This window comes from Elgaria multicarinata, chromosome 2, assembly GCF_023053635.1.
Source record: "Elgaria multicarinata webbii isolate HBS135686 ecotype San Diego chromosome 2, rElgMul1.1.pri, whole genome shotgun sequence".
Classification (NCBI taxonomy): domain Eukaryota; kingdom Metazoa; phylum Chordata; class Lepidosauria; order Squamata; family Anguidae; genus Elgaria; species Elgaria multicarinata.
In genome coordinates this window covers 112,735,398-112,760,537 of record NC_086172.1, presented here as the reverse complement: position 1 = coordinate 112,760,537, position 25,140 = coordinate 112,735,398, and the positions used below count along the sequence as shown (strand labels likewise).

Genomic DNA, 25,140 nt, shown 5'->3' with positions numbered 1-25,140 from the left:
CACTAACATCAGAGCCACCAGCTTCCACTGCTTAGTAGGGCTTTTGAGTAAAAATGCAACGGATGAGGATGTTAATCATTCCACCACAGCACCACACTTGTGCTGCTCTGGTTGCTCAATCCTGAGACGAAAGGCTACAGATGTCAAATTCATTGTCTTTATTGCGCCTTTAACCCCTCTCCCTCAGCCGCTTGTTTTGCAAGCGGCTCCACGAATGCTCCTCCCCGCGCCAGGAGTAGGGAAGGGCCCAGGGCCTTTCTTCCTTTCGGGTTCAGCAGACCCGCCGAGGCAGGAAAGTCTTCGGTCGCCTCAGTACGATGGCTGAGCAACGGGGGGACAGCGGCTGCCAGTGCAGGAGTGGCCTGGATGGCGGCGCTAAGGTAACGGGGAGGAACGACGAACTGCACAATCCGTCCTCCTCGCACAGAGGTGGTGAGGCGAGTGGGAACCTCTGAGTACTTTCCGTCGCTGCCTTCTCTTTAGGACGCGTTGATGTCTGGAATAGGGTCGCTACCAGATCCCATTTTTGTCTCTTAACAACGTACATGCCCATCCAAAAACATCCGCAGAGAAAGCTTTACTCCGCGTTTGAAAATATTGCTCATCTGCGACTTCTTCCTCTGTTTAAAATAGTGGCACAAGTTCTATAACAAAAAGTAACAGAGGGACAAAAAAAAAAAAAAAAAGAGGAAGGGAGGCTTCACCTACTTAATTTCTGGCTATCATACAGCTATTTAAAGATGCTCTGTGAGGATGCGATCCAACCCCTTATCTGCTGACTGACAGTAGGTAGAGAATGTGAACTTATCTTTTGGGGGAGTCAAATCAAATGCGCCTACCGTTTTTATTGCAGAGAGGAACTGTGGGTAGTATCCAGTGCTAGTCCTACATTGTCCTTACTAACTTAAATCCCATACATTTCAGTGGGTCTACTCTATGTAGGACTGATATTGGATTCTATCCCTATGTACCAAAGTGCTGTCTATATGCCCTGAATACCAGTGGTGGCTATGCGGTGGCGCTGCATCGTTTATACAATGCAGACGCCAACTCATAGCCACCGTGGGCTTCCCCCCTGAAACTGCACGCTTTAAAAGTTCCTGACTTGGTGTGACTTTCCCTTGCTGCGAGATCACCACTTTCTTTCCGCCGTCTGTCATTGGTGACCTTGCTTTGGGTTCAAGCTTGGGGTGTTCACTGAGGTAGATCAAGGCCCAGAGTAGGTTGCGGTAAGCGGACAGTGCAGGGGGCGGTCTTGGCAAGCTCCATGGCCGCCGGAGCTGCGGCTTTTTTTGCCGAAAAGCCTGTTCTTTCTCTCCTGCAATCAAGATTTAGCATTCCAACCCTGCAGCTGCGATGCTGCGGGGCTTTGAGGGAACAAGTGGCCAAGGTGTCATCGTCAAGGCAAGGCCCAAGTGTTAAGAGCATGAGAAATGCTGAGATAGACTATTTGGGATGGATGTTTTCCATCACTGAATGTCAAAGCACCACTAGTAGATCCCTTTGGTTTTGCAGAAACAGCAGCGAATTCTTTCATTTTCTGTGTTCTATACAAAATTAGCATGGTGACACTGACAGAACAGAGTGCCTTTGCCAGCCTTGGATCCTCGCCTGGTAAATGCACAACTTACAGCACAATCCTATTCATGTCTACTCAACTTAATGAACCTTACTGCCTATTAAGTGTGCATAGGATTGCAACCTTAGACCTTAGCTAGACCTAAGGTTTATCCCGGGATTGTCCTGGGGTCATCCCTGTTCATGTAAATGACACACAGGATATCCCAGGAGCAGGCAGGGACGACCTTGTGACGATCCCAGGATAAACCTTAGGTCTACCTAAGGCCTGTGTCTCCTACTATACCCGAGTTTCTAATTTCTGCTCACATGTGAAGCTTCTAAGTGGCATTTGGGAAAGTGGCTAACGTTCCTTACAAAACTATTGGGGAGCAAAGCTTAAAGACTGCTTAATTTCTTCACTTTCAATTCTTTGTTTTCATATGCGTCTTTTAAATAAGATATTGAGTGCTTACATTTATTTTTATTTATTTTATTTAAGGATTTTTATGCCGCCATTCAGCCAAAAAAGGCTCTCACGGCGGCTTACAAAAGTATTTCTTGACAGTCCCTGCCCACAGGCTTACAATCTAAAAGACATGACACAAAAGGAAAGGAGATTGGGAGGGAGGAGGAGGAGGGGGGAAAGGAAAGCAAATTCAGGCACTACAATCTTAGTTGCAAAGTTCAGCAGTTACAGTTGACAGCAGGAGGGAGGGGGCTCTCAGCTGGAGCTGGACCCAGGCACGGTGGAGAGGTGCCTGGCTGCTGCTTCCTCCCTTACATGCAGCATGTTCTTTGTAATCAACTACTTGTATGTTTCGCCCGAGGAAAGAGGCAGATCATAGTAATAGATGGCCTTTGTGTTTTCAGAAATGGAGAACAGCCATTGTTTTTCTATCCCTAAATGCACTGCTAGGTATAATCTGATATCTGCAACACATACTACTGACTAATTCAGTGGCCGTGTTCCGATGATCAGGAAAGGAAAGAAGCCACCGTGGCTTCTTCTCCCTGTCCTGCACTCACTGTGCACATGAGCGCTAATTGCATAATTCCGCACAACACTGACCAGGTTACAATGTGTTGTAGAGTAGATGAGAAGCCATCCCCACTACATACTGTGCCAATTTCAGATGACACAGCAGCCCATGCTGTGTTGTGGGTAATTATGCAAATAGTGGTAATGCTCATGGCACAGTGGGTTCTCCCCTCCCCCACCCATGATTGTCCGGACCCTATCATTCAGACAAGAAATCTCCATTTAAAGACTAGGTCTATCTAAACTCTGACCTAATGGCTACAATATCTGGCCAAATATTGGGACTTTGCTATTACCATTCCGCGCCCCTAGTTTTTGTACCATCTAGCCTGATGAAAAGTTAGGGAGAACTCAAAAGCTTGCCCATTTTTGTGAAATTTGGGATTGATCCTAATAAAGGTATTATCCAAGTCTGGTAAATACAGTAACAGAAGGCTCATGGATCTTTACTGACCCCTTCCTTGTAATAGTCAGCTCAGTGTTACCTACGTGTGTGGAGGCGGCTGAAAATGCTTTCACGTGGCGCCACTCCATGTGTGCTCATTCGTGTTGGGCTTCCTGCATGAGTCAGCTTAGGCATATGGACGTTTTTCATGTCAGCATCTTCCTGGTGGTGCTGAGACAATCCAATTAATTGGGATTACTTGCATGAGAATATTATGAAGTGCCAGTATAAGAAGAACAGCTCTATTGAAGTAGCATTTGAATTATGTTTAACCATACTTAATATTCCAAACTGAGATTATATATAATTTATATAGATGGCTTTCTGAACAGCATGTTCTTACTTTGTATTGTCCTGAGCCAGTAAGTTAGGACAGAAGAGCTGTAACCGTTAAATAGGATGACCATATGAAAAGGAGGATAGGGCTCCTGTATCTTTAACAGTTGCATAGAAAAGGGAATTTCAGCAGGTCATTTGTATATATGGAGAACTTGATGAAATTCCGTCTCCATCACAACAGTTAAAGGTGCAGGAGCTATACTAGAGTGACCAGATTTAAAAGAGGACAGGGCACCTGCAGCTTTAACTGCTGTGATTAAGAGGAAATTTCCCCAGATTCCCCATATATACAAATGACACCCGCTGAAATTCCCTTTTCTATGCAACTGAAGCCCTGTCCTCCTTTTCATATGGTCACCCTACCATTAAGGCCTTGTTCATATGTTGCATAGCCACAGCACCACCTGGAACTATTTATGCCTGACATTTACATTCCATCATTCAAGTACCTTCACAACACAGTGTGTAATTATGAATAAGTAATTATGAAGAAGGTCAGCAAATCTCCAGGGTTTTAGATGGAGTTTTTCCCAGCCTTTACCAAAAGATTTTCAGGGTTAAGCCTTGGACCTTTTGCATGTGATTCATGTGCTATACCGCTGAGCCCTGTTGTAGAACATTTTCAGAAACAAAGAGAAATCACCATGTGGTGACAAAGTGCATATAATTTTTTTTCAGTATTCTTTTACATTGAGGTCATTAAACTTTTACTTGTAATAGGATGGGGGGGACTGACCAAATAGTCAGTGGGATAATATAGTGCTTGATTAACTCCATCCTATAGCCATGCGGCACAATAATCACGGTAGCATTTGCAAGACATGCAGAGGTATTTCCCATCTATCACCTATCTGTATCCTACTACAAAGGTATAGTGATATTCTGTTTGCCACATCTCAAAAAGGGTATTGCAGAACTTGAAAGGGTGCAGGAAAAAGCAATAGAAATAATCAGAATTCCTCTACAAGGAAAGGTGACTGTGTTTGGGGCTTTTTAGTTTAGAAAAAAGTTGAGTAAGGGGCCCGATCTACACCAAGCAGGATATAACACTTTAAAAACATTATGAAGATGGTATAAGTAATGTGTCCTGGGCCTGAACAGTTGTCATAACCATTATAAACCATTATAAGCAGTAGTATAGATCCTGCCAGGGAAACATGATAGAGAGTTATAAAATTATGCATGGTTGTAGAGAATGTGGATAAAGAGACAGTTTTCTCTCTCTTTTAATAGTAGAAACTGGAGTCATCCAATGAAGCTGAGAAAGATGTATTTCTTCACATAGCACATTGTTTAACTATGGAATTTGCTACAACAAGAGGAGATCATGAATTAACTCACTTAGATGGCTTTAAAAGGGGGTTAGGATATGGTTATTAGTCATTATGGTATTTCTAGGATCAGAAGCAGCATATGTCTAGATATTGCCTTTATGTCTTGCATTTGGGCTTTTCATGGGTATCTGTTTATAACAGGAGCCATTGCTGAGTATAATAGAGAACATGTCAGTATAAAGCAGCTGGACTAGATAGGCCTTGGGTCTTCCAAGCAAGGCTCTTTCAAAAGTTGAGGTGTTCGTTCTGGCTCCTCTGCCAGTTAATGGCTCATAGGATGCCAGGCTGCTGATGGCTACTCACTTGACCTTAGGATTGATTTTGGCTCAATAACCTAAAGACTGCAGTGTGGCTGTGCCAACACAGGTCTTGGATCCTAGGCTGATATGATCAAATTATTTGTACATTTATGTTGGTGACCGAAGTGACACATCTGATCTTATGACAGACTTTGTTCAGTTAATTGGCAATCGCTATTCACACAATCAAGCTAACTCATGATAAACTCCACTCATGAATGGCCTATTGCATATTTGGAATACATGTCAGATTTTCTGTATTATTATTATTATTATTAATAATAATAATAATAATAATAATAATAATAATAATAGTATATTTTAAGTGATTTGGGGCCTTTTTATACAACCAAAAAAGGAACCCAATCGATAAATGCCTACATTTCCCTTGAAATATTAGAGCAAGTTGACAGTCATCGTCATCCCCCCCCCCCCCATCAATACACTTCAGTCCTTTTGGCTTAACAGTAATTCTGTATTTCCTTGGTGAATCCCTTTGCAAATGTCTGGTATTATGTTGATATTTAGCATATAAAGCTCATCTTGAAAGATGTTCCGGTGAGATGAAACTTAGTTTCAGCTTATGCAAATGTATATCATTTTTCTTTGCAGCAAATAGCGTGTATAAAAGCTAGACTAATAGATAATAATATGAAATGTTTCAAAGGGATTTTGATTTTTATAGCCAAATCCAGATTAGTAATGATTTGCAACATTAAGTGGTGTAAACCTGCATAGTTACATTGTGCTCAATAGCGATACTCCTGTTGGCATTAACTGCGAAGCTGCCCTGAAGTGTTTACTTGGCATCTGCTAAAATGTGGTAAATGAAGAATGACAAATTACAGTTGTTAATGGTAATTTCAGGAAAATTCCATTTGAAAGCTATCTTTTAACTCCATTACTGATGACTGCTTCACTATCTAGCTGAATGAACTTAAGAAATCTAATTTCTTTCCCCCCCTCCAATTTAAATATAAATATTTAGGAAACCTGGAAGTGATCCTTCCTTGATAAAATAGGTAGTTCAGTTCAGTTCTAACGAAATATTTTAAATGAAGCAACTATTGTGCATCTTAGAGAGAAATCCTATGGCCCCCTAGACAGCACCCGGGGGGACCTAGGATAGTTCAGATTCCTGGATCCGAGGTCAGAGACAACACTTGGACCTTGGACCCAGGAGTCCGAGCTCCCCTCCCCCTCACAGCTGGCATGAAGAGAACTGCGCTGGCAGTCCCTACGAGGTTGCAAAACCAACTTCAGAGAAGAGGGAAAGGCAGTGGTTGTGGGAAGGGGAGGGCACTGTGAAGGCTTACGAAGGATCCTCCGGCTTCCCCAGCCTCTCTCTCTCACACTCCGCAGAGCCCCAGCTAGATGGGCCAAAAGCCTGTCTAGCAAGAATGCAGAGCAGGAACTGTGCCTCTCCCACTCTGCATAAGATGCTCATCAGCCTCCGAAGCTCCAAGGTACTGTGATTTTCTGTGCCTATCAGAAAAGGCAAAGGAAGCTCTTCATCTAAGGCTCAGGGTCTTTTTACCTGAAACCGCTGCAAGGATGTGTGTTGAATTCCTGCCTGGTCAACAATAACCAACCATATAGATCATGAATTTATTAGAGCCATACTACATGGTATGCTAATCACATAGCATGTAGCTGAGGGTTGGCTTACTTATTACTCTTGTGTAAGCATGATCTGCCTGATTCAGATTTCTCTCCTACTTGTTTTTCCACCACTGGAATTCTGTGAGGCGGGGGTGGGAGAGGAGGAGGAAGAAGATCATCCATTGATTCCAATGGAGTCTTTAAAAAAGTGGATTCCAGTGGAGACTTTAAAAAAGAAATGCAGGGAAAGGGGAGGTGTACCAGGTGGGAAGAAGATTTAACCCTACCATCCTGGAACATCATGGTCCTGATCTGCATCCAGACTGTGAATGCTTACACAAGGGTAAAAAAATAAGACAAGCCACAGCTACATACTATGTTGTTGAGGTAATGTGTACTTTGGCCCTTAAGAGTAGCAACAAACAGGAAGAATTGTGCTAATTAGAAAAACTCTTGTGGTTGACCCCTCCTAGATGACGTTGGTCAGCATCCCCACCTCTATGCCACTATACTTATTTTTTATTATTATTATTATTATTATTATTATTATTTATTTATTTATTTATATAGCACCATCAATGCACATGGTGCTGTACAGAGTAAAACAGTAAATAGCAAGGCCCTGCCGCATAGGCTTACATTCTAATAAAATCATAGTAAAGCAATAAGGAGGGGAAGAGAATGGAAACAGGCACTGGGTAGGGTAAACAGGCACAGCGTAGGGTAAAACTAACAGTATAACAGTATAACTAACAGTCTAAAGTCTGAGCAACATCAAGTTTTAAAAGCTTCAGGAAAAAGAAAAGTTTTTAGCTGAGCTTTAAAAGCTGTGATTGAAGTTGTAGATCTCAAATGTTCTGGGAGAGCATTCCAGGCGTAAGGGGCAGCAGAAGAGAATGGACGAAGCCGAGCAAGGGAAGTAGAGACCCTTGGGCAGGCGAGAAACATGGCATCAGAGGAGCGAAGAGCACGAGCGGGGCAATAGTTTGAGATGAGAGAGGAGAGATAGGGCGGAGCTAGACCGTGGAAAGCTTTGAAGGTCAACAGGAGAAGTTTATATTAGATTCTGAAGTGAATTGGAAGCCAATGAAGAGATTTCAGAAGTGGAGTAACATGGTCAGAGCGGCGAGCCAAGAAGATGATCTTAGCGGCAGCGTGGTGGACAGAAACCAACGGACTGATGTGAGAAGAAGGAAGGCCAGAGAGAAGGTTGCAGTAGTCCAACCAAGAAATAACCAGTGCATGAACAAGCGTCTTGGCAGAAGAGACAGACAGAAATGATCGAATCCTGGCAATATTATACAGGAAAAAGCGACAGGTTTTGGCTACTGCCTCAATATGAGGAATAAAGGAGAGCGAGGAATCAAATATGAAGCCAAGACTACGAGCTTCATTGACCGGAGTAAGCGTAACATCATTGACAGTAAGAGAGAATGAGAGATGAGGAGAAGGTTTAGGAGGAAAAACAAGCAAACTTGTTTACTTGTGACCTGTGCCACTATGATCATGGCTTGTATGTGGGTAAATCACTCATAGCCCTAGTGTGTAGCTTATGTGGATAGCGTGGCAGGCTGTGTGACCTTGACACTATTCTGTTTCTGGACAAGAGCATTCCAGGCACCATGGCAACATACAATCAACTTTTCAAACATATAAGAAAAGTAGAATGGGAGGGGTGGGCATTCTGGAATCCTTCTATGCAAAGCAAAATCATATTGGCTCAGTTTGGACGCCACGTTAGTCAACGGTGGCCTATTTAATTAACCGTTGCTTAAATATTCCCCCACTGACTAACATGTCATCCATTGGGCAAAAACCACGCCACGTGGATTAGGATTATTTTATTTTCCTAAATAATCAACGCCACGGTTGATTATTTAGGGAAAAAATGACCAATGGAGATAACCATCATTTTGCAGAGTTGTTTTTCTGCACAATCGTTGCTTATCGTGTTGTGTGGTGGGCTCTGTTGATTATTTTCCCTGCCGATAGAGTCATGAGGAAAGAGTGGCAGAAACCCCTGCCACTCTAGCCCAGTGGGGCTCCATCGGCAGGGGAAAAATCCCATGCCAACAAGTGCTTGGGAGTTGCCAATCGTGCCATCCCTTGGTGGGGCGCTGTGATCCTCAGCTCTCCACACGGGCACATGCCATCCCTGGGTGGAGTGCCACCAATCGCGGTGCCCCACATGTCCCCAAATGTTTCTTACCCCCACCCCGCGATCCATGTAGAGATCCACTCGAGGGGAAAGAAGGAGCACCTTCCATCCTCTTAAGCCTATCCTCAAATGGATGCCGGGGCAGGGGGTGAAGTGCAATGTCCCAACTGTGTGAGAATTCCTTCCACCAATATCGAGGTGCAAGGATCTGTGCTGCTGCTGTGATGAGCAGGATAGATGCTTGCGCGTCTCCTCCCCATTCACCAGAACAGAAGGGGAATCCTTTGCTGCAGCAAGAGGGATGCAGGGGAATCGGATGTGCAAGCATCACACAATTGGTTTTCAGTAAGGTTTCCACCCACTTCAAGAAATCTTAGGCCTCAGCTAGACCTACGGGTCTAGCACAACGGAGGGGTTAGGATCTTGCAATATTTTTATTGCGAGATCTCCCCCTCTGTTTACAAGCGGTGCGTGACGGCCTCGGAAGAACAGGACGTTGCACCCGCCATTTTGTTTTTTGTTTTTCTTAAAGGAGACGAGTGCACGAGCGCTCATGTGCAAAAGGTGAGTTTTTTCATTTTTAACAATTTTTCCCACTCCCCCCCCTTGATGGGCACAGAGCTCCTGACGAGTCCCAGCTCCTGACGAGTAACCACGAGGAGCTGGGACAAACCGCGACACCCACCCACATCTTCCACAGCCTTGGGATCATCCTGTTACCATGGAAAAATCAAGCTGAAAGGATAGGATAATATCCCAGGGAAAGGGAGGGATCATCCCTCCCTGCCCCCAGGATCCCCTGTGCATCATGTGGACGCACAGGGACGATCCCAGGGATCGCCCTGAGATATCGCCCCATCTAGCTATGGCCTCAGTTATTTGTAAGATCTTCAGTTAATTGATTCTATACAGAAATTAATCAATTAAATTCATAAACATATCATTTGTTTTTAGATAACATGTTGCAGCAGGCTCTAGCTTCAAAGGAGCATTCCCTCTTGGTCAAAAGAGAAGGGGGAAAGTCTTCTAAATGACATAGCTCTCCACACTTTTTATTATTATTATTTTAAAAAAAACTTTTTTAAAAGCCTCATGAAGTCATTTTCAAACCATTAATCTGATCAATCAACTAAACACTGCATTCTTCATTTTAAAAATGTAAATGTGTGATTATTTTTTGTTTCTCCCATAGGAGGATTTGCACCCACGAAATCTGATCCCAGAGCTTTGCCAACAGTTTTACCATTTAGGGTGGGTTACAGGGACTGGTGGTGGAATCAGCATAAAGCATGGGTGAGTTGTTTCTGTTTTTTAGATTAAGGTCCACTGATGGATAGATCAGCAGTTTGGAGGAAGCATCAGTAGTAAAACATGACAGATGTTGAAATGTTAAGTAGACAATGGTGACTTCAAGCCATTTAGGACACAATCCTATGCATGTTTAGACAGGAAAAAAGTCCTACAGCTCCCAGCATACCCCAGCCAATGACGCTGGCTGGGGAATGCTGGAAGTTGTAGGACTTTTTTCTGTCTAAACATGCATAAGATTGGCCTTTAAACTGGCTTGATATCCGTGCAGGAGAAAGCCACTTAAGTGCAATACGGCAGCTCAAAAACGTGGATCCAGATAAAGAAGCTGTCACTTTTGTATCTTTTAGGCAAGCAACTTCTCATGTGCTCTCAGGACAGTATAAGTAATCTCCACCAGCTGACAAGAGATAATAAAGTGAACAATTTAGTGCAGGTGCATTGCTCTAAATGGAGTTCCTAACATGCACAGAGCTATCATTCAGCTTCTAACTGAATGATATATCTGAATATTTGCATTTGTGGATACCTAGCTCCTCTTAGTGGTGATAAAAGGAAAAACAAGCAATCACTTCACATAAAGAATGAGAGGCAGAAACTTTTCTTTTTACAAGGAAAATTGGGGCTCAGAGGAATTTGACATATTGGATCTCTCATTAGAAGTCATTTTATTCCATGTTCCAAGTGTTTGGGAAATTGACTGACGTCATTTGAGATCTTCCAACTCTTAACTGTATGAGCCACAAGCTCCTGAAGCTAGTATGTTTTTTATTTATGTAAGTTTGCTTGACAAATACGATGTATGGATCCTTCTTGTTGCAGGGAATCATGAACCAGGGCCCTTCCGTGGACAGTGCTCTGTGAGTCCCTTTTTTCCAGTCATGCATTTAGTTTACAGCTCCTTCCTTGACAGATGCATACATGATTAAACAGTACAGAAGGCAGCCATTGGAATTGCCAAAATAGAATAATGCTAACCAGCACACAATGATATCAAAAGAACTGAGGTAAACAAACATTTTATACAACATATTAATTGTGCTGTATCACGTATCAAGCATAAGAATACAATGATAGTTTACAGAAACTGAATAAGTTGTTTAAAATAATCAAGCATAAATAGTTTGCAAGAAACTAAACAAGTTGTTTACAATAACTGAGCAAAAATAGTTTACAAAGACTGAATGCTAACTGAAAGAAATCACCGCTCCTGAAGATTTGCCTTTTCTGGCCGGGGATCGAAATCAATTCTTTTTTGGAGGACAAAAATGTCTTTTTGAATCTGAGGAACAGATTCAACAATCCTCCTCTTTCCCCACCCATAAGCACTGTGCTGTTGTTGTGATATTCTGATTCTGATGAAGCATTTGTGAGACAGGTGAAAGAAGCCGGAGGCCTGTAATTGCTCAGTTATTGCAAACTCTTGCTGCTCATTTCTCAGTTATTGCAAACCATTCAGTTATCGTTCAGTCTTTGTAAACTATTTTTGCTCAGTTATTGTAAACAACTTGATAAATTTCTTGCAAACTATTTATGATCAGTTATTGTAAACAACTTGTTCAGTTTCTGTAAACTATTATGTATTCTTACACTTGATACGTGATATGACACAATTAATACGTTACATAAAATGTTTGTTTACCTCAGTTCTTTTGATATCATTTAATATTCTTGCAGTTGTTTTCTGGTTAGCATTCTATTTCATATAGCTGCTTTGATACTGAGTCCAACTATTGGTCTGTCCAGCCCAGTATTATCAGCTCGTAGCTGGCAACACTTTCTTGGGGAGAGAAAGGTCTCCCCCACCTCCTGTACATTTTGAAAGTGGAGATACCGAAGTCTTCTACATGCAAGGCTTTTCCTATACCACTGAGTGTTGGCCTCTTCACCACATCCAAATGTCAGAGCCATCAAAGAAAAATAAATGAAATGGGTTTAGGTGCAAGTATGCTGGTGTAAAGTAATGCACTTTCTGCAGTTCACTTGCATTAGAAACAGTCAGTATAAGCTGTTTTTCTATTTTATTTATTTATTTATTACATTTCTATACCGCCCAATAGCCGGAGCTCTCTGGGCGGTTCACAAAAATTAAAACCATTCAAAGTATAAAACAACAGTATAAAACCATAATATAAAATACAATATATCTATCAAACGTCTTTCTATCAAATGTACAAAATGTACATGTCAGTCAATATTGTGTTTAAATAAGGACTTTTTTTTAAATTCCTGATATTCCCAAAATATACCCTGTGAGCTTTTTATTTTGTTTTCAAATACTTGGTAGTTTAGTGATCGAATGGCATCTTACTCCTTCATAAATGTAGACAATCCCCATCTCTGTAAGAAAACAATGCCACCTTTGTCTTCAGATACAAGGAAAGCTGTGTCTCGCTTGGCCAATTGACCACTAGGGGTCTCTGCTCTGCATGATTAGAAGAGCTCCGAAGCTCGGCATCGGATCAGTATAATGATTAAAAACCGCAGTTCTTGTGGGGCTGTACTTCATATCCCCACACTGTTTACACAGGTGTGTGGAATATCTTTGCCCCTTTTGTCTAAACGCTTCGAACAGAAGTCTCGTTGGTTTCAGCAAGCTGTGCTTTGGCTTCAGCTTGCTTGGATCCCTAGCCTCTGTTAACCTAACCTGGCAGTGTGGTGTTTCTACAACAGCATCTGAGTTTATAACCATGCAAATTAAAATGATTTTCACATTTGAAAACATGTATGATGTTTTATTTGTCCTGGGGAGATCCAGGACAAATGAAAGGAATTACTACTTCACACAGCACATATTTAAATTATGGAACTCACCACCACAAGGTGTAGTGACTGCTTTAAAAGGGAGTTGGATACATTCCTGGAGGCGAAGGCTATCAATGGCTACTAGCCGTGATGGTTGTGTGCTACCTTCAATATTCGAGGCAGTAAGTCTGTGTGCACCAGTTGTTGGGGAACATGGGTGGGAGGGTGCTGTTGCACCATGTCCTGCTTTGTTGGTCCCTGGATGAGGGCTGGTTGGCCATTGTGTGAACAGAGTCCTAGACTAGATGGACCCTTGGTCTGATCCAGCATGGCACTTGTTATGTTCCTATGACAGAGTATTTGATATATAGAGCATTACGGGCAGCTCCAGGCGATAACATCTATACTGTATCAACGCTGGGTGTTCTAGAACTAGCTAAGCCAAGCTGCACTCAATGAACTCTGCTGATGAGAAGAGGCTGATATGATGGTGGAAGCAATTCCCGTTGTGTCTGTAAGTGAAGTCTTATGCTTCACACTCCTTTAAGCTCACAACTAAAATTCTGTTTCTTTCACCCCTAGCAATGAGATCTACATTGCTCCCTCTGGTGTTCAAAAAGAAAGAATTCAGGTAGGTACTGGTAGTATTTGTACCATCCTTGAAAATAGATCTGCAGCTTTATGCTATCCATGTTTACTCAGAAGGAGTATTTTCACGCAGATGCATGTGTGCCAGAATAAGAAGATGGGTTCTAGGGAATCTCAGGCCTTAGCTAGACCTACCTTTTAATCCATGATGGAGGAGAGAAGATCCCGCGATGTGATTATCGTGAGATCCCTCCTCCGTTTACATGTGAGGCACAACGACCTCAGGAGGAGAGGTTTGAAAATTGGAGGCCAAACAAAGATTGTGGTAATTGCAAACAATGAATATGTGGTAACTGCACGCTTATTAAAGTCAAGCAACGAAAAACAAGTTGGGTTTAAAATCAAATATAATTTGTAAGGCTGCAGTTCTGTAAATGCTTTTACCTCGAAGTAAGTCTCATTATAAGAAAAGGAATTGAGAATAAAACTGCCAGTATCATAATGCCTGTATACAAATCTATGGTGCAATCACACTTAGAATACTGTGTACAGTTCTGGTCAGCACACCTAAAAAAGGATATTATGGAGCTGGAAAAAGTGCAGAAAAGGGCAACTAAAATGGTTAAGGGATCAGAGCATCTAGCCTATGAGGAAAGGTTTCCACAGCTGGGACTGTTTAGCTTGGAAAAAGGAGGCTGAGGGGAGACATGATAGAGGTGTACAAAATTATGCCTGGTATGGAGAATTTGGATAGGGAGACATTTTTCTTCCTCTCTTAAAATACTAGAACCTGGGGTCATCCCATGAAGCTGATTGGTGGGAGATCCAGGACAAATAATAGGAAGTACTTCTTCACACAGCGCATAGTTAAATTATGGAACTCACTATCTCAAGATGTAGTGATGGCCACCAATTTGGATGGCTTTAAAAGGGGGCTGGATAAATTCCTGGAGGCAAAGGCTATCAATGGCTACTAGCCCAGATGGTTGTGTGCTATCTCCAGTATCTGAGGCAGTAAGTCTGTGTGTACCAATTGCTGGGGGACATGGGTGGGAGGGTGCTGTTGCACCATGTCCTACTTCGTTGGTCCCTGCTCGACAGCTGATTGACTACTGTGTGAACAGAGTGCTGGACTAAATGGACCCTCGGTCTGCAGCGCAGCATGAACTTTTATTTAACTATTTTCTCACTTTATGTTATAGAATCTTAAGAGTTGGAAGGGGCCACTTAGGCCATAGAGTCCAACACCCTGCTCAGTGCAGGAATCCAGTTTAAAGCAGCCCTGATAGATGGCTGTCCAGTCTTTGCCTGACTACATCCAGGGATGGAGAACCCACAACCTCCCTAGGGAGTTAGTTCCATTGTTTGACTGCTCTGACCATTAGGAAGTTTTTCCCGATGTTCAACCCAAAATCTGTCTTCCTTACTTAAGCTCATTATTAACTTAAGTCCGTTATTTACAAATTGAAAATGCATTTTAAAAAATGACCTAGAATACTGTCCCAGGGATGGGAGAGGTGAGGTTCTGATATCTCAAGAGTCAGCCAATCAGTGGTGTTTACAGCCAGCTCTTGCTGCAAACTGGAGGAACTGGCTTTCCCTGAGACTGATCTTGGATAGAGAATTGTACAGCTGTATAGAATGCAGTGTAAACCTGTGTCACTTCAGAATCTGATTAAATGGAAATTGCTTTATCAACATTTATCAACATGTCTCTTTTTTCCAGCAGTTATTCAACTTGTAATACATTTGATTGTAACCACACCTCTCCAACACTCCCATGATCTTTCAGACTTTTCATTCAGTAAAATGTGAACTCTTGCTGGAAAGAGAGATGTGTGTAATAGAGAGTTATATCCATCTATTATCCCAGCTGAGTATCTCTAGTTCTTTCATTATAGCCAGAAGATATGTTTGTGTGTGATATTGAAGAACGGGACATTAGTGGACCTCCACCACACAAAAAACTAAAGAAGAGCCAATGTACGCCTCTCTTTATGAATGCATACACCATGAGAGGTATGCAGTAAGTAGCCTTGCCATAAAATGTGCATGAAAGTGTATTTCAAAGACAAAATGGAGCTTTCTTCTTTATTTATTAAATTTATATACCGCCCCATAGCCAAAGCTCTCTGGGCAGTTTACAAAAGCTGGAAAGGCAGCATAACTGGAGGGCAGCTTTACTACAGTATAATTCTATTCTTTAAAAAAACAGCCAAAACATCTCAGTGTGTTTATTTTACTTTATTTCTAGCATTTATAGACTGTGCTATAATAAAAAGTTCTCTGAGCTGCTCACAAAATACAAATAAGTTCCTTGACAGTGGCTTCAGATTGCAAGTAAAATTATTACATTCTCAATAGGGCCTGTTATGTCACAGTTACTACCATTTTCTATAATAAACTAAAAACAAGCCAGTGTACATATTCTACCAGTCTGTTGTGGACTCAGCCCTGAACCTGGATGCTCAGGTTGTGGTGGTAGCCAGGAGTGTGCTCAGGCAGTTGAGACTAGTGCATCAACTGTGTCCATTCCTAGAGATGTCTGATCTGGTCACTGTCATGCATGCGGTGTTACATCCTGTTTGGATTACTGAAACATGCTCTATGCGGCACTGCCTTTGAAACCGTTTCTGAAACTTCCAACTTCCAGAATGTTGTGGCCGGAGTATTGAGCAGGGCTGTTACAGGGAGAATGTGGCTAACAGTCTGTTTCTGGATAGACTCCAAAGTGCTGGTTATCGCCTATGAGGCCCTATATGGCTTGGGACCAGGCTACCTGAAAGATTGCCTTCTCTTATACAAGTTTGCCCAGATCTTAAGCTCTTTGGGAGAGGGCCTTCCTTCAACACTGCCACCTTCAGAGACACATTCAGTGGTGACATGAGAAAGGGCCTTCTTAGAGGCTGCTCCCTGTGGAACTCCCTGCCAGCTAAAGATGGCTAGGTTCACTCCTTTTCTGCTTTAAAGACCGCTTTATTCGAGAAGGTCTTTGGCATGTAAGTGGGTCTATTGGGCTGCGTGCTGTTTTATTCTGTTGTTGCTGTGCTATTGTTGCTTTTTTATGATTGTAAGCTGCCTTGGGTGCCCTCTTTCTTGGGCCATAGCTAGACAGGGCGATATCCCAGGGATCACCCCAGGATCATCCCTGGGCGTCCACATGATGCACAGGGGATCCCTGGAGCAGGGAGGGATGATCCCTCCCTTGACCATGGAACGTGTGGGCGGGTGTCGTGTTTTGTCCCGGCTCCTTGTGGTTACTCTTGAGGAGCCAGGAACCGTGCACAGGGCGCAGAGCTCCTCAGGAGCTTTGCGCCCATCAGGGGTGGGGTGGGTGGAGCAGGAAAAATAGTTTTAAATAATAAAAAACCCTAACCTTTTGTGCATGAGTGCTCGTGCACTCTTCTCTTTTAAAAAATAAAAGACAAAATGGCGGGTGCGACGCCCTGTTCCTCTGAGGACATCTCACGCCACGTGTAAACGGGGGGGGGGAGATCTCACGATAACAACATTGCGAAATCCTCACCCGTCCATCACGCTAGACTCGTACGTCTAGCTGAGGCCTTGGTTGAAAAGTGTAGTGCAGATCAAATAAATAAATAGACATGTTCATCTAGCTTCATTGACTGGTGGTGCATAAGATATTGGCTATACTGAGTTAGTGAAACCGAAATGATCTCTGAAGGTTACAGTACAGTCTGCTTTCTGATGATGTTTAAAAGGTGACTGATTTTGCCTTTAAATTACCTTGTCTATATAAGGAGGAATATTTTGGAAAGTTGGTGAGTTTATACTTGAAGAATATATGGAAAAAGGAGCTAACATTGCATGGCAATTCAGAAAATAACAACCTAAAGATTTTCTTCCCCTTTTCCTTTGTAGGAGCTGGGGCAGTGATTCATACTCATTCCAAAGCTGCTGTAATGGCCACACTTCTCTATGTAGGAAGTGAGTTTAAAATTACTCATCAGGAAATGATAAAAGGAATCAAGAAATGTACCACAGGTGGTTATTTCAGGTAATTTTCTGTTGATAAGAGGTTTGGAGCTCCTGTTGCATTTCTTTCACATGCAACTTTCACTGCTTTCAGAGGAAAAAAAAATCACAGTTCACATAATCTGAAATGATTCCCCTTTCTATTTTCTGGCCTATCTAAAAAACTATAATCAACTGTTTTCTTTTTCGTGGAATATTGATGTGTACAGATTTTTTTTTCTGACCACTATGCAGAAATTCAAGGATTTTATACCTGGTAATTTTCCAGAAAATATCAGACAAACGCTTCTCTTGCCTTTTACAAATTGATGGCAGTAGATGCAAGAGTACTTAATATCTCCATAGAATTTGTGGGTGAGGTTCCAGCATCCCATTATGAATATTTTGGGAGAAGTAAGTGAAGCAGGAGAGAAGTCATTGATCAAAATCTTATTTCCAGCTCTTCCCACAATTTAACATATATCTGCTCATTAATGTAAAAATGTGTGTCATTTTTCTAGTACCTAGGTTGTCTTGGGCTACTTCTGCACCAAATATAAACTTTGCAGCTAGTTTCAGAATAGCTTGATGATTTGGGAGCAGTAATAATAATACAGAATACATAACCTTTATGTCACATTATCTAATAGTAATTCTTACAACAACCCTCTTAAGGTGAGTTAGTATTATTTGCCATATTACAGACACGTAGACAGAGGTTGAGAAAGAATGGTTTGCCTAGAACTACCTAGTGAGTTTATGGCAGAGGCGTGGTTCAAACTGGGGAGTTATTGATTCATAGCTCAGTTTCTTAGTCATCACACCACACCAGTTCCCACTTCATGTCCCCCATTTCATGAAGAAGTCTCCCTTTCAGACATTTCTAGTAACCAGGATATCTTGAACTGTGTATATCAAATAAAGTTTAGTAAACGTTGGAAGCAAACTAACAATCATGATATGAGTGATATATAATGGTGATATGTTATTTATTTATTTATTTATTTATTTCACTTATATACTGCTCCCATAGTCGGGGCTCCCTGGGCGGTTTACAGAAATTCTAAAATTAAGATAAAAACGAGTATATAAAATCTAAAATTCTAAAACACAGAACATACACACATGAAGCATTAAAAACCGTTAAAAAACTAAACATGTGGGTGATTAAGATGTGCCGCCATATGCCTAGGCAAAGAGGAAAGTCTTAACCTGGCGCCGGAAAGATAGCAGCATTGGTTATCTCACAATAATGTGAGATATTACATTATAATAATGTAATATCAGTGTTATCTCACAATTATATCTTATTTTAGAACATAAAGTTCAATCATAGGCAAGATCTACACCAAGCAGGATATGACACTTTGAAAACAGTTTAAAAACTGTACATGGAGTGTGCCCTGGGCCCCAACAGTTGTCACTACAGTTATAAACCATTTTAAAGCAGTAGTGATATACTTCTTTGAAAATCATGACCTGTTTAATTTATTATTTCTGTCATGCCTTTACATAGGTAGTGTACTGCCAATTTTAATTAGTTAACAATGCCAGGTTATCTTAATCCCACTTTGGTATTCATTGTGCAAATTCCAGAGAGGAACGCGCTGCATCTTGTTCACAGCTGAGATTCTCAGAATATTATTTGAATAATAAAGATAACCCACTAGAACTTCCAAGCAGGCCATTGTACTTGGGAACTTAAAATTAGTTTCAAAGAAGTTCGATCCTATTTTGTCTTCTTACTCCCTTTCATAATACAAGCACTCAGAAACATCCAGCGCTATTGTTTTGTAGTATAATTTTCACACACTACGTAATTAATTTTTAGAATGAACTGCTATGGCATATTAGGATGACCGCTAGCATAAATAGAATTAATCCTTCCTGCTGATGAACAGCTTCCATCAGAGAAATGGGGAGGGGCCAATTCCTTCTCCCCACTTCCGCCTCCCTCATACCATCAAAATTAGCTCTGGAGAATTGGGAAGGGGGCCCTCTTGACTTGCAGAGGGGTCCATAGGGAGGAGGAGAGGAGGGGAAATTCATGTTGCGCAGGTGGAAGTCTGTTTGCACCACATTGGATTTCGCCCTGAAGTCATGGATGATATTCCATTGGCCCTGTTTGTAGGGATGGTCAGGAATATAACCTTCCTATTCTGACAATATCCCTTTATGTACTTATTAAAAGTATTTCTAGGCCGCCTTTAGGAACAAAGGTCTCCTAAGGAGGTTTCCATGATAACATCCAAAACAATAACAATGTTTTTAGAATGTTTTTAGGTTGTTTTAACGAGGTATGTTATGTTTTAATTCAGTTTTATGTATTTTATATTTCCTGTTGTTCCCCGCCTCGATCAAAATGGAGAGGTATTAAAAAAAATCCCATCCAATGCAAAAAAAAAAGCAATAAACACCAGCAATAAAAACCGCCACCTCAGATAGTACTATATAGAAACTGAATGCTGAGGTGTGTTTACTCAGAAGTAATCCCCACTGAGTTCCATGGGGCCAACTTTCAGGTTCGTATGGGATTGCTGCCTTAAGGGCAATCCTATGCATGTTTAGACAGAAAAAAATGTGCTACGTTTCCCAGCATCTCCCAGCCAGCATGGCTGGACAGGACATGCTGAGATTTGTGGGTTTTTTCTCTGTCTAAACATGCATAGGAATGCACCTTTAAGTACTTAACTTGTCATGGATCATCCCTATTAATATTATGTAGACAAATAGTCCTACCCAGTCTTTTGGACTACCATGCCCACTGAAGTCGTGATATTTTAAAATAGGATGAAGATGTTTTCAAATAAATGTTTCTTTCTTTCTTGAGCATTTAGTTCCTCTTTAATGTAGATTAGGCTTGCTTGAAGCTCTTTTTAATTCCATAGATAACATGCTGCTGCTGTTGTCATTTTGTGAAGTGACTCATTAGATTTTTAATTTTGATATTGTACTGGATTTCATTACTTGTTTTCGTTAATTGATAGCTACCTTTGAGACGTTACAGCAGAAAACTAAGGCATACATGTTTTTAAATCTATCAATCAAGAAATATACATTATTATTTTGGGCCAGTATTTACTAGATAGTAGAAGTAAAACTCCATGTCTCCCATCGTTTTTTCAGATACGATGATACCTTAGTGGTTCCCATTGTTGAGAACACACCTGAAGAGAAAGACCTGAAGGAGAGAATGGCTCAGGCAATGAAAGAGTATCCAGACTCCTGTGCTGTGCTGGTCAGGCGTCATGGAGTTTATGTTTGGGCAGAAACTTGGGAAAAGGCCAAGACAATGTGAGATGATTGTTACAATAATAGACCTCTGCTATTACAAATACTACTTCAAGTTACACTCAGACATAACTAGAAAATGCATATCACTTTCAGGTGAAACCACCATCACCTCTGCCACACTGGAATTTTCCCCTTTCAGATTGCCTGTAGTGAAGGCGCCCATGGCCGTATCGTTCCATTTTCATAAATCATTTTTCAAATATTTCCTGAGACTCCATTGGCATAATCACAACTTCTGCCAATTTTAAAACAGACCTGGGCAGTGGTGGGAGTTGGCAATGGGGAAGCAATTCTGTTTATCATCTGATGAAAACTAGCCCCTCACAATCCTGTTTATCACTAATTAGGGTAGCTTTCTTAATGTAGAGGGAAGAAGTTACAAAAATAACTTCGCACAGGAATGAAAGGCATTCACTCACATGCGCTTATGCTGCTGCCATCAATGAAGTGATTTACCTTGAACTAAATGGATTGTGATTTAAATGAAGTGATTTACCTTGAACTAAATGGATTTTGAAAAATCATCTTTATCATGCAACAGGATGCCAGCCTGTTTTATCTTTCCTCTTTTCTTTTAAATTCAGGTGTGAATGTTATGACTACCTCTTCGATATTGCGGTACAAATGAAGCAACACGGACTTGATCCTACTACAGTTCCAAATGAGGAAAAGGGCATTGTTTAACATCTCAACATTTCTTCCCAAGATGACGCTAATATTTCAATGCGATATTGTTATTGAAGGGCTTTAGGCTTCATGTCTAAGTACAGCAATCGTTTTGCAAAAATATTCTACTTCTAGTGCCAGTTGTTACCAAATGCAGACCTTTTTATGGTGTGTGTTTTCAAATTCTGAAGCATGTCCAAGACAGTCTGAGGCAGTATCCAATGCTGCCTGTGTGCGAGTGAGGCCTACCACCACTTCTGCTCTGGGAATGGCCAACGCAGCTAATTCCCTTCTGCAAGAGGCACCCACCACTTGCGGAATGGAGATCTAGCACTTCTGAGGCAAGGCCTAAAACAAACAGAAAAACTCGTTTCTAGAATAGGATAAGTCAGTGGAGGACCTGCCCCATTCCAGAAGCGCTAAATCTCCATTTCCCTTGCTTTCACAGTACAATCATTTTTCTTTAGGGTCTTCCTCACAGTTCATATTAATTTGGGGGCAGTACATACATACCTTTCAAAATACGAAGTTCTTGTAATTTTTAAAATTACTCTTAGAATGTTTGAAATAAAATCTATCTTGTATTATGAAAGCCACCAAATGGAGAAAAATTTTGTTCAAAACAGCTTTGTTCAAAACTAGAACGTGTTGAAAGAGTGCCCCATATAAAAGTATACCAGAAAAAGACATTGAACTTCACTTTTTGCAAAGAGTAACAATAACGATCTCTTCCACTGTCCTCTTTGTTTTAATAAGTTGGAATATATTTTCCCACATATTGTTTTCATCATTAATCTAAAATGCATGTCTGCACAAGCTAATCGGAGGATACATTGTTCCATAATTATAGGCATTTGAGAAGGAATGTGAATCAACCTAAAAATAGTATACGAGAATGGATGGCATCTTTTAAAGGTCACTGTGACTATACAAAATCTTTTAAGGCAAAAAATTCCTCCATTTGCCTTTTTAAAAACTGCGTTTAAAGTTAAATCTGCCACCTTTATAATTTGGTGAAGGGTTGGGTTTTGTTTGTTTGTTTTGGTATTTTAATAAAGGGGAAATCAGGAATACATTAAGATAATGTACAGTTCAGTATTCTTTGTTATTTGCAGACAAGTTGAGTGGTATCTAGTGGTATCCTATGGATTACTATGCTAGAAAATGGACATGATTTGGCAACAGGGGTTACTTATACATATTTTATAATGCATGAGCAGTTTTGGTATGGCTTCAATCTATGCTGCTCCCGTAAGATCTTTTAAAATGGGGATAGGGAAGCTATGGCCCTCCAGATGTTGCTGGACTACTAGTCCCATTGGCCATATTGACTAGGGTTGATAGGAGTTAGAGTACCTCACCCATGCTTTAAAAGGAGCCAAAATGGCCTTGGGATTGATGTGGCTTCCTTTCTGTTCCAGAGTTGTTCTGCTCTAAAGTTTGAATCAAATGCTGACTTTTGAGGTGTCAGGCACATCATTTTTATGTAAGAAAACATTTGTATCAAAGCTCCCATGAGACAGACAACTTTTGAACTTTCCTCAGAGGGTGAGGGCAAGGAAAGGAATATTTTTACACTCCCACAATCAATTTCACTCGGGCAACTAAAAGCCAATCCAGTTAGGAAGTTCTTGCAGTGCATCTGGCAGATGCTCAAAGTTTGGTGAAAGGTTAGAAATTCCACAATTGCGCACCAGCCACTAGCAATCTTGTCTATATATCCTCGTTTAAAACAGACTTGGTGTATGGATGATACCTTCAAGAAAAGCTCCTTTAGCTGTCAGAAAAAGATAACAGTTTCAACACGAATAGTATATTATAATGCTGGTTGTTGGCTACACTGCCTTTCATGACTTCAGTTGGCACAAAAGCCTCATAAATGATGCACACGGATGATTTTGGCTCAGTTCGCTGCACTTCTGTAGTTTAGCATCCAGAATTTAGGAATAGACCACAAGTGAATGAAGAGCAGCTCTGGTTATACAGGGTGGAATCCACTGCTGTCATTCTGTGGGTGCTGCAGGGGGCACGTCTGCTAACATAAGAGGAAGGGAGAGGTTTTTATCCAGTGCTGCCTTCCAGCTGTTCTGAATGGTTCCTGTGGAACCGTTCTTTTGTCGGATGCAGGGAGTTGAAGGAAATGGTACTTTCTTACATTAGCGGACAAAGCAAGCAGAACAGCATCACTGGATTCCACCCATAGGTAGGTTGCATGCTGTTTTGATCGCAGCTAATCAGTAGTGTAGTGGCAGAATATTGTTGTATTGTTGTAAATTGCCCAGAGAGCTTCAGCTATGGGGAAATATAGAAATGAAATTTATGATCATGATTGATGATGATAATAATAATAACAATTATTTATTTATTACCCGCCTCTCCCTCTGGATTGAGGTGGAGAACAACATTAGATACAAACACCATAAAATACATAAAACTGATTAAAACATATAAAACTAATACAATATTAAAATAACAATCAAATATCTTAAAATATTTGCCTGAAGAGATCAGTCTTTATAGCCTTCTTGAATTCAGAAAGAGTGCTGGGCTGAAAACAACAGAATGAAATTTAATAGGGATAACTGCCAAGTTCTACATTTAGGAAATAGAAACTAAATGCACAGTTACAAGATGGGGGATACTTGGCTCAGCAATACTACAAACGAGAAGGATCTTGGAATTGTTGTAGATCGCAAGCTGAATATGAGCCAACAGTGCGATATGGCTGCAAGAAAGGCAAATGCTATTTTGGGCTGCATTAATAGAAGTATAGCTTCCAAATCACATGAGGTACTGGTTCCTCTCTATTCGGCCCTGGTTAGGCAATACTCATCTAGAGTATTGTGTCCAGTTCTGGGCTCCACAATTCAAGAAGGACGCAGACAAGCTGGAGCGTGTTTACCCTACCCTGTGCCTGCTTACCCTACCCTGTGCCTGTTTGCATTCTCTTCCCCTCCTTATTGTTTTACTATGATTTTATGAGATTGTAAGCCTATGCGGCAGAGTCTTGCTATTTACTGTTTTACTCTGTACAGCACCATGTACATTGATGGTGCTAAATAAATAAATAAATAAATAATAATAATAATAATAATAATAATAATAATAATAATAATAATAGAGGAGGACAACCAGGATGATCAGGGGTCTGGAAACAAAGCCCTATGAAGAGAGACTGAAAGAACTGGGCATGTTTAGCCTGGAGAAGAGAAGATTGAGGGGAGACATGATAGCACTCTTCAAATACTTAAAAGGTTGTCACACAGAGGAGGGCCAGGATCTCTTCTCGATCCTCCCAGAGTTCAGGACACGGAATAACGGGCTCAAGTTAAAGGAAGCCAGATTCCAGCTGGACATCAGGAAAAACTTCCTGACTGTTAGAGCAGTATGACAATGGAATCAGTTACCTAGAGAGGTTGTGGGCTCTCCCACACTAGAGGCATTCAAGAGGCAGCTGGACAACCATCTGTCTGGGATGCTTTAGGGTGGATTCCTGCATTGAGCAGGGGGTTGGACTCTATGGTCTTGTAGGCCCCTTCCAACTCTGCTATTCTATGATTCTATTAAGTTGACTAATCTCTCCCGGCAGGCCATTCCACAGTCTGGGAGTGGCAGAAGAGAAGGTTCTCTCGGTAACAGTTGTCAGCGTAGTTTTGGCTGACTGTAGTAAATTCTTCCCAGAGAACCTAAGTGTGCAGGGCTGATTGTACGGGAGAAGGCGATGCCGCAGGTAACCTGGACCCAAACCATGTAGGGCTTTAAAGGTAATAACCAACACTTTATACTTT

General features: G+C 41.3%; 1 protein-coding gene across 2 annotated transcripts; it reads left to right on the top strand.

The window, feature by feature from the left end:
• Positions 1–280: 280 nt before the first annotated feature.
• APIP (APAF1 interacting protein) lies at positions 281–22,037 on the top strand. Of its 2 annotated transcripts, none has more exons than XM_063117422.1 (7): positions 281–380; positions 9,972–10,069; positions 13,412–13,460; positions 15,319–15,436; positions 17,300–17,435; positions 20,519–20,686; positions 21,271–22,037. In XM_063117422.1, exons 1-7 carry the CDS (start codon positions 318–320, stop codon positions 21,368–21,370), a joined length of 732 nt encoding a protein of 243 aa, XP_062973492.1. In that variant the 5' UTR covers positions 281–317; the 3' UTR covers positions 21,371–22,037. The 2 variants fall into 2 exon arrangements, with proteins under 2 accessions (XP_062973492.1, XP_062973491.1); XM_063117421.1 differs by having other exon boundaries at positions 9,969–10,069.
• The last annotated feature ends 3,103 nt before the right edge of the window (positions 22,038–25,140 follow it).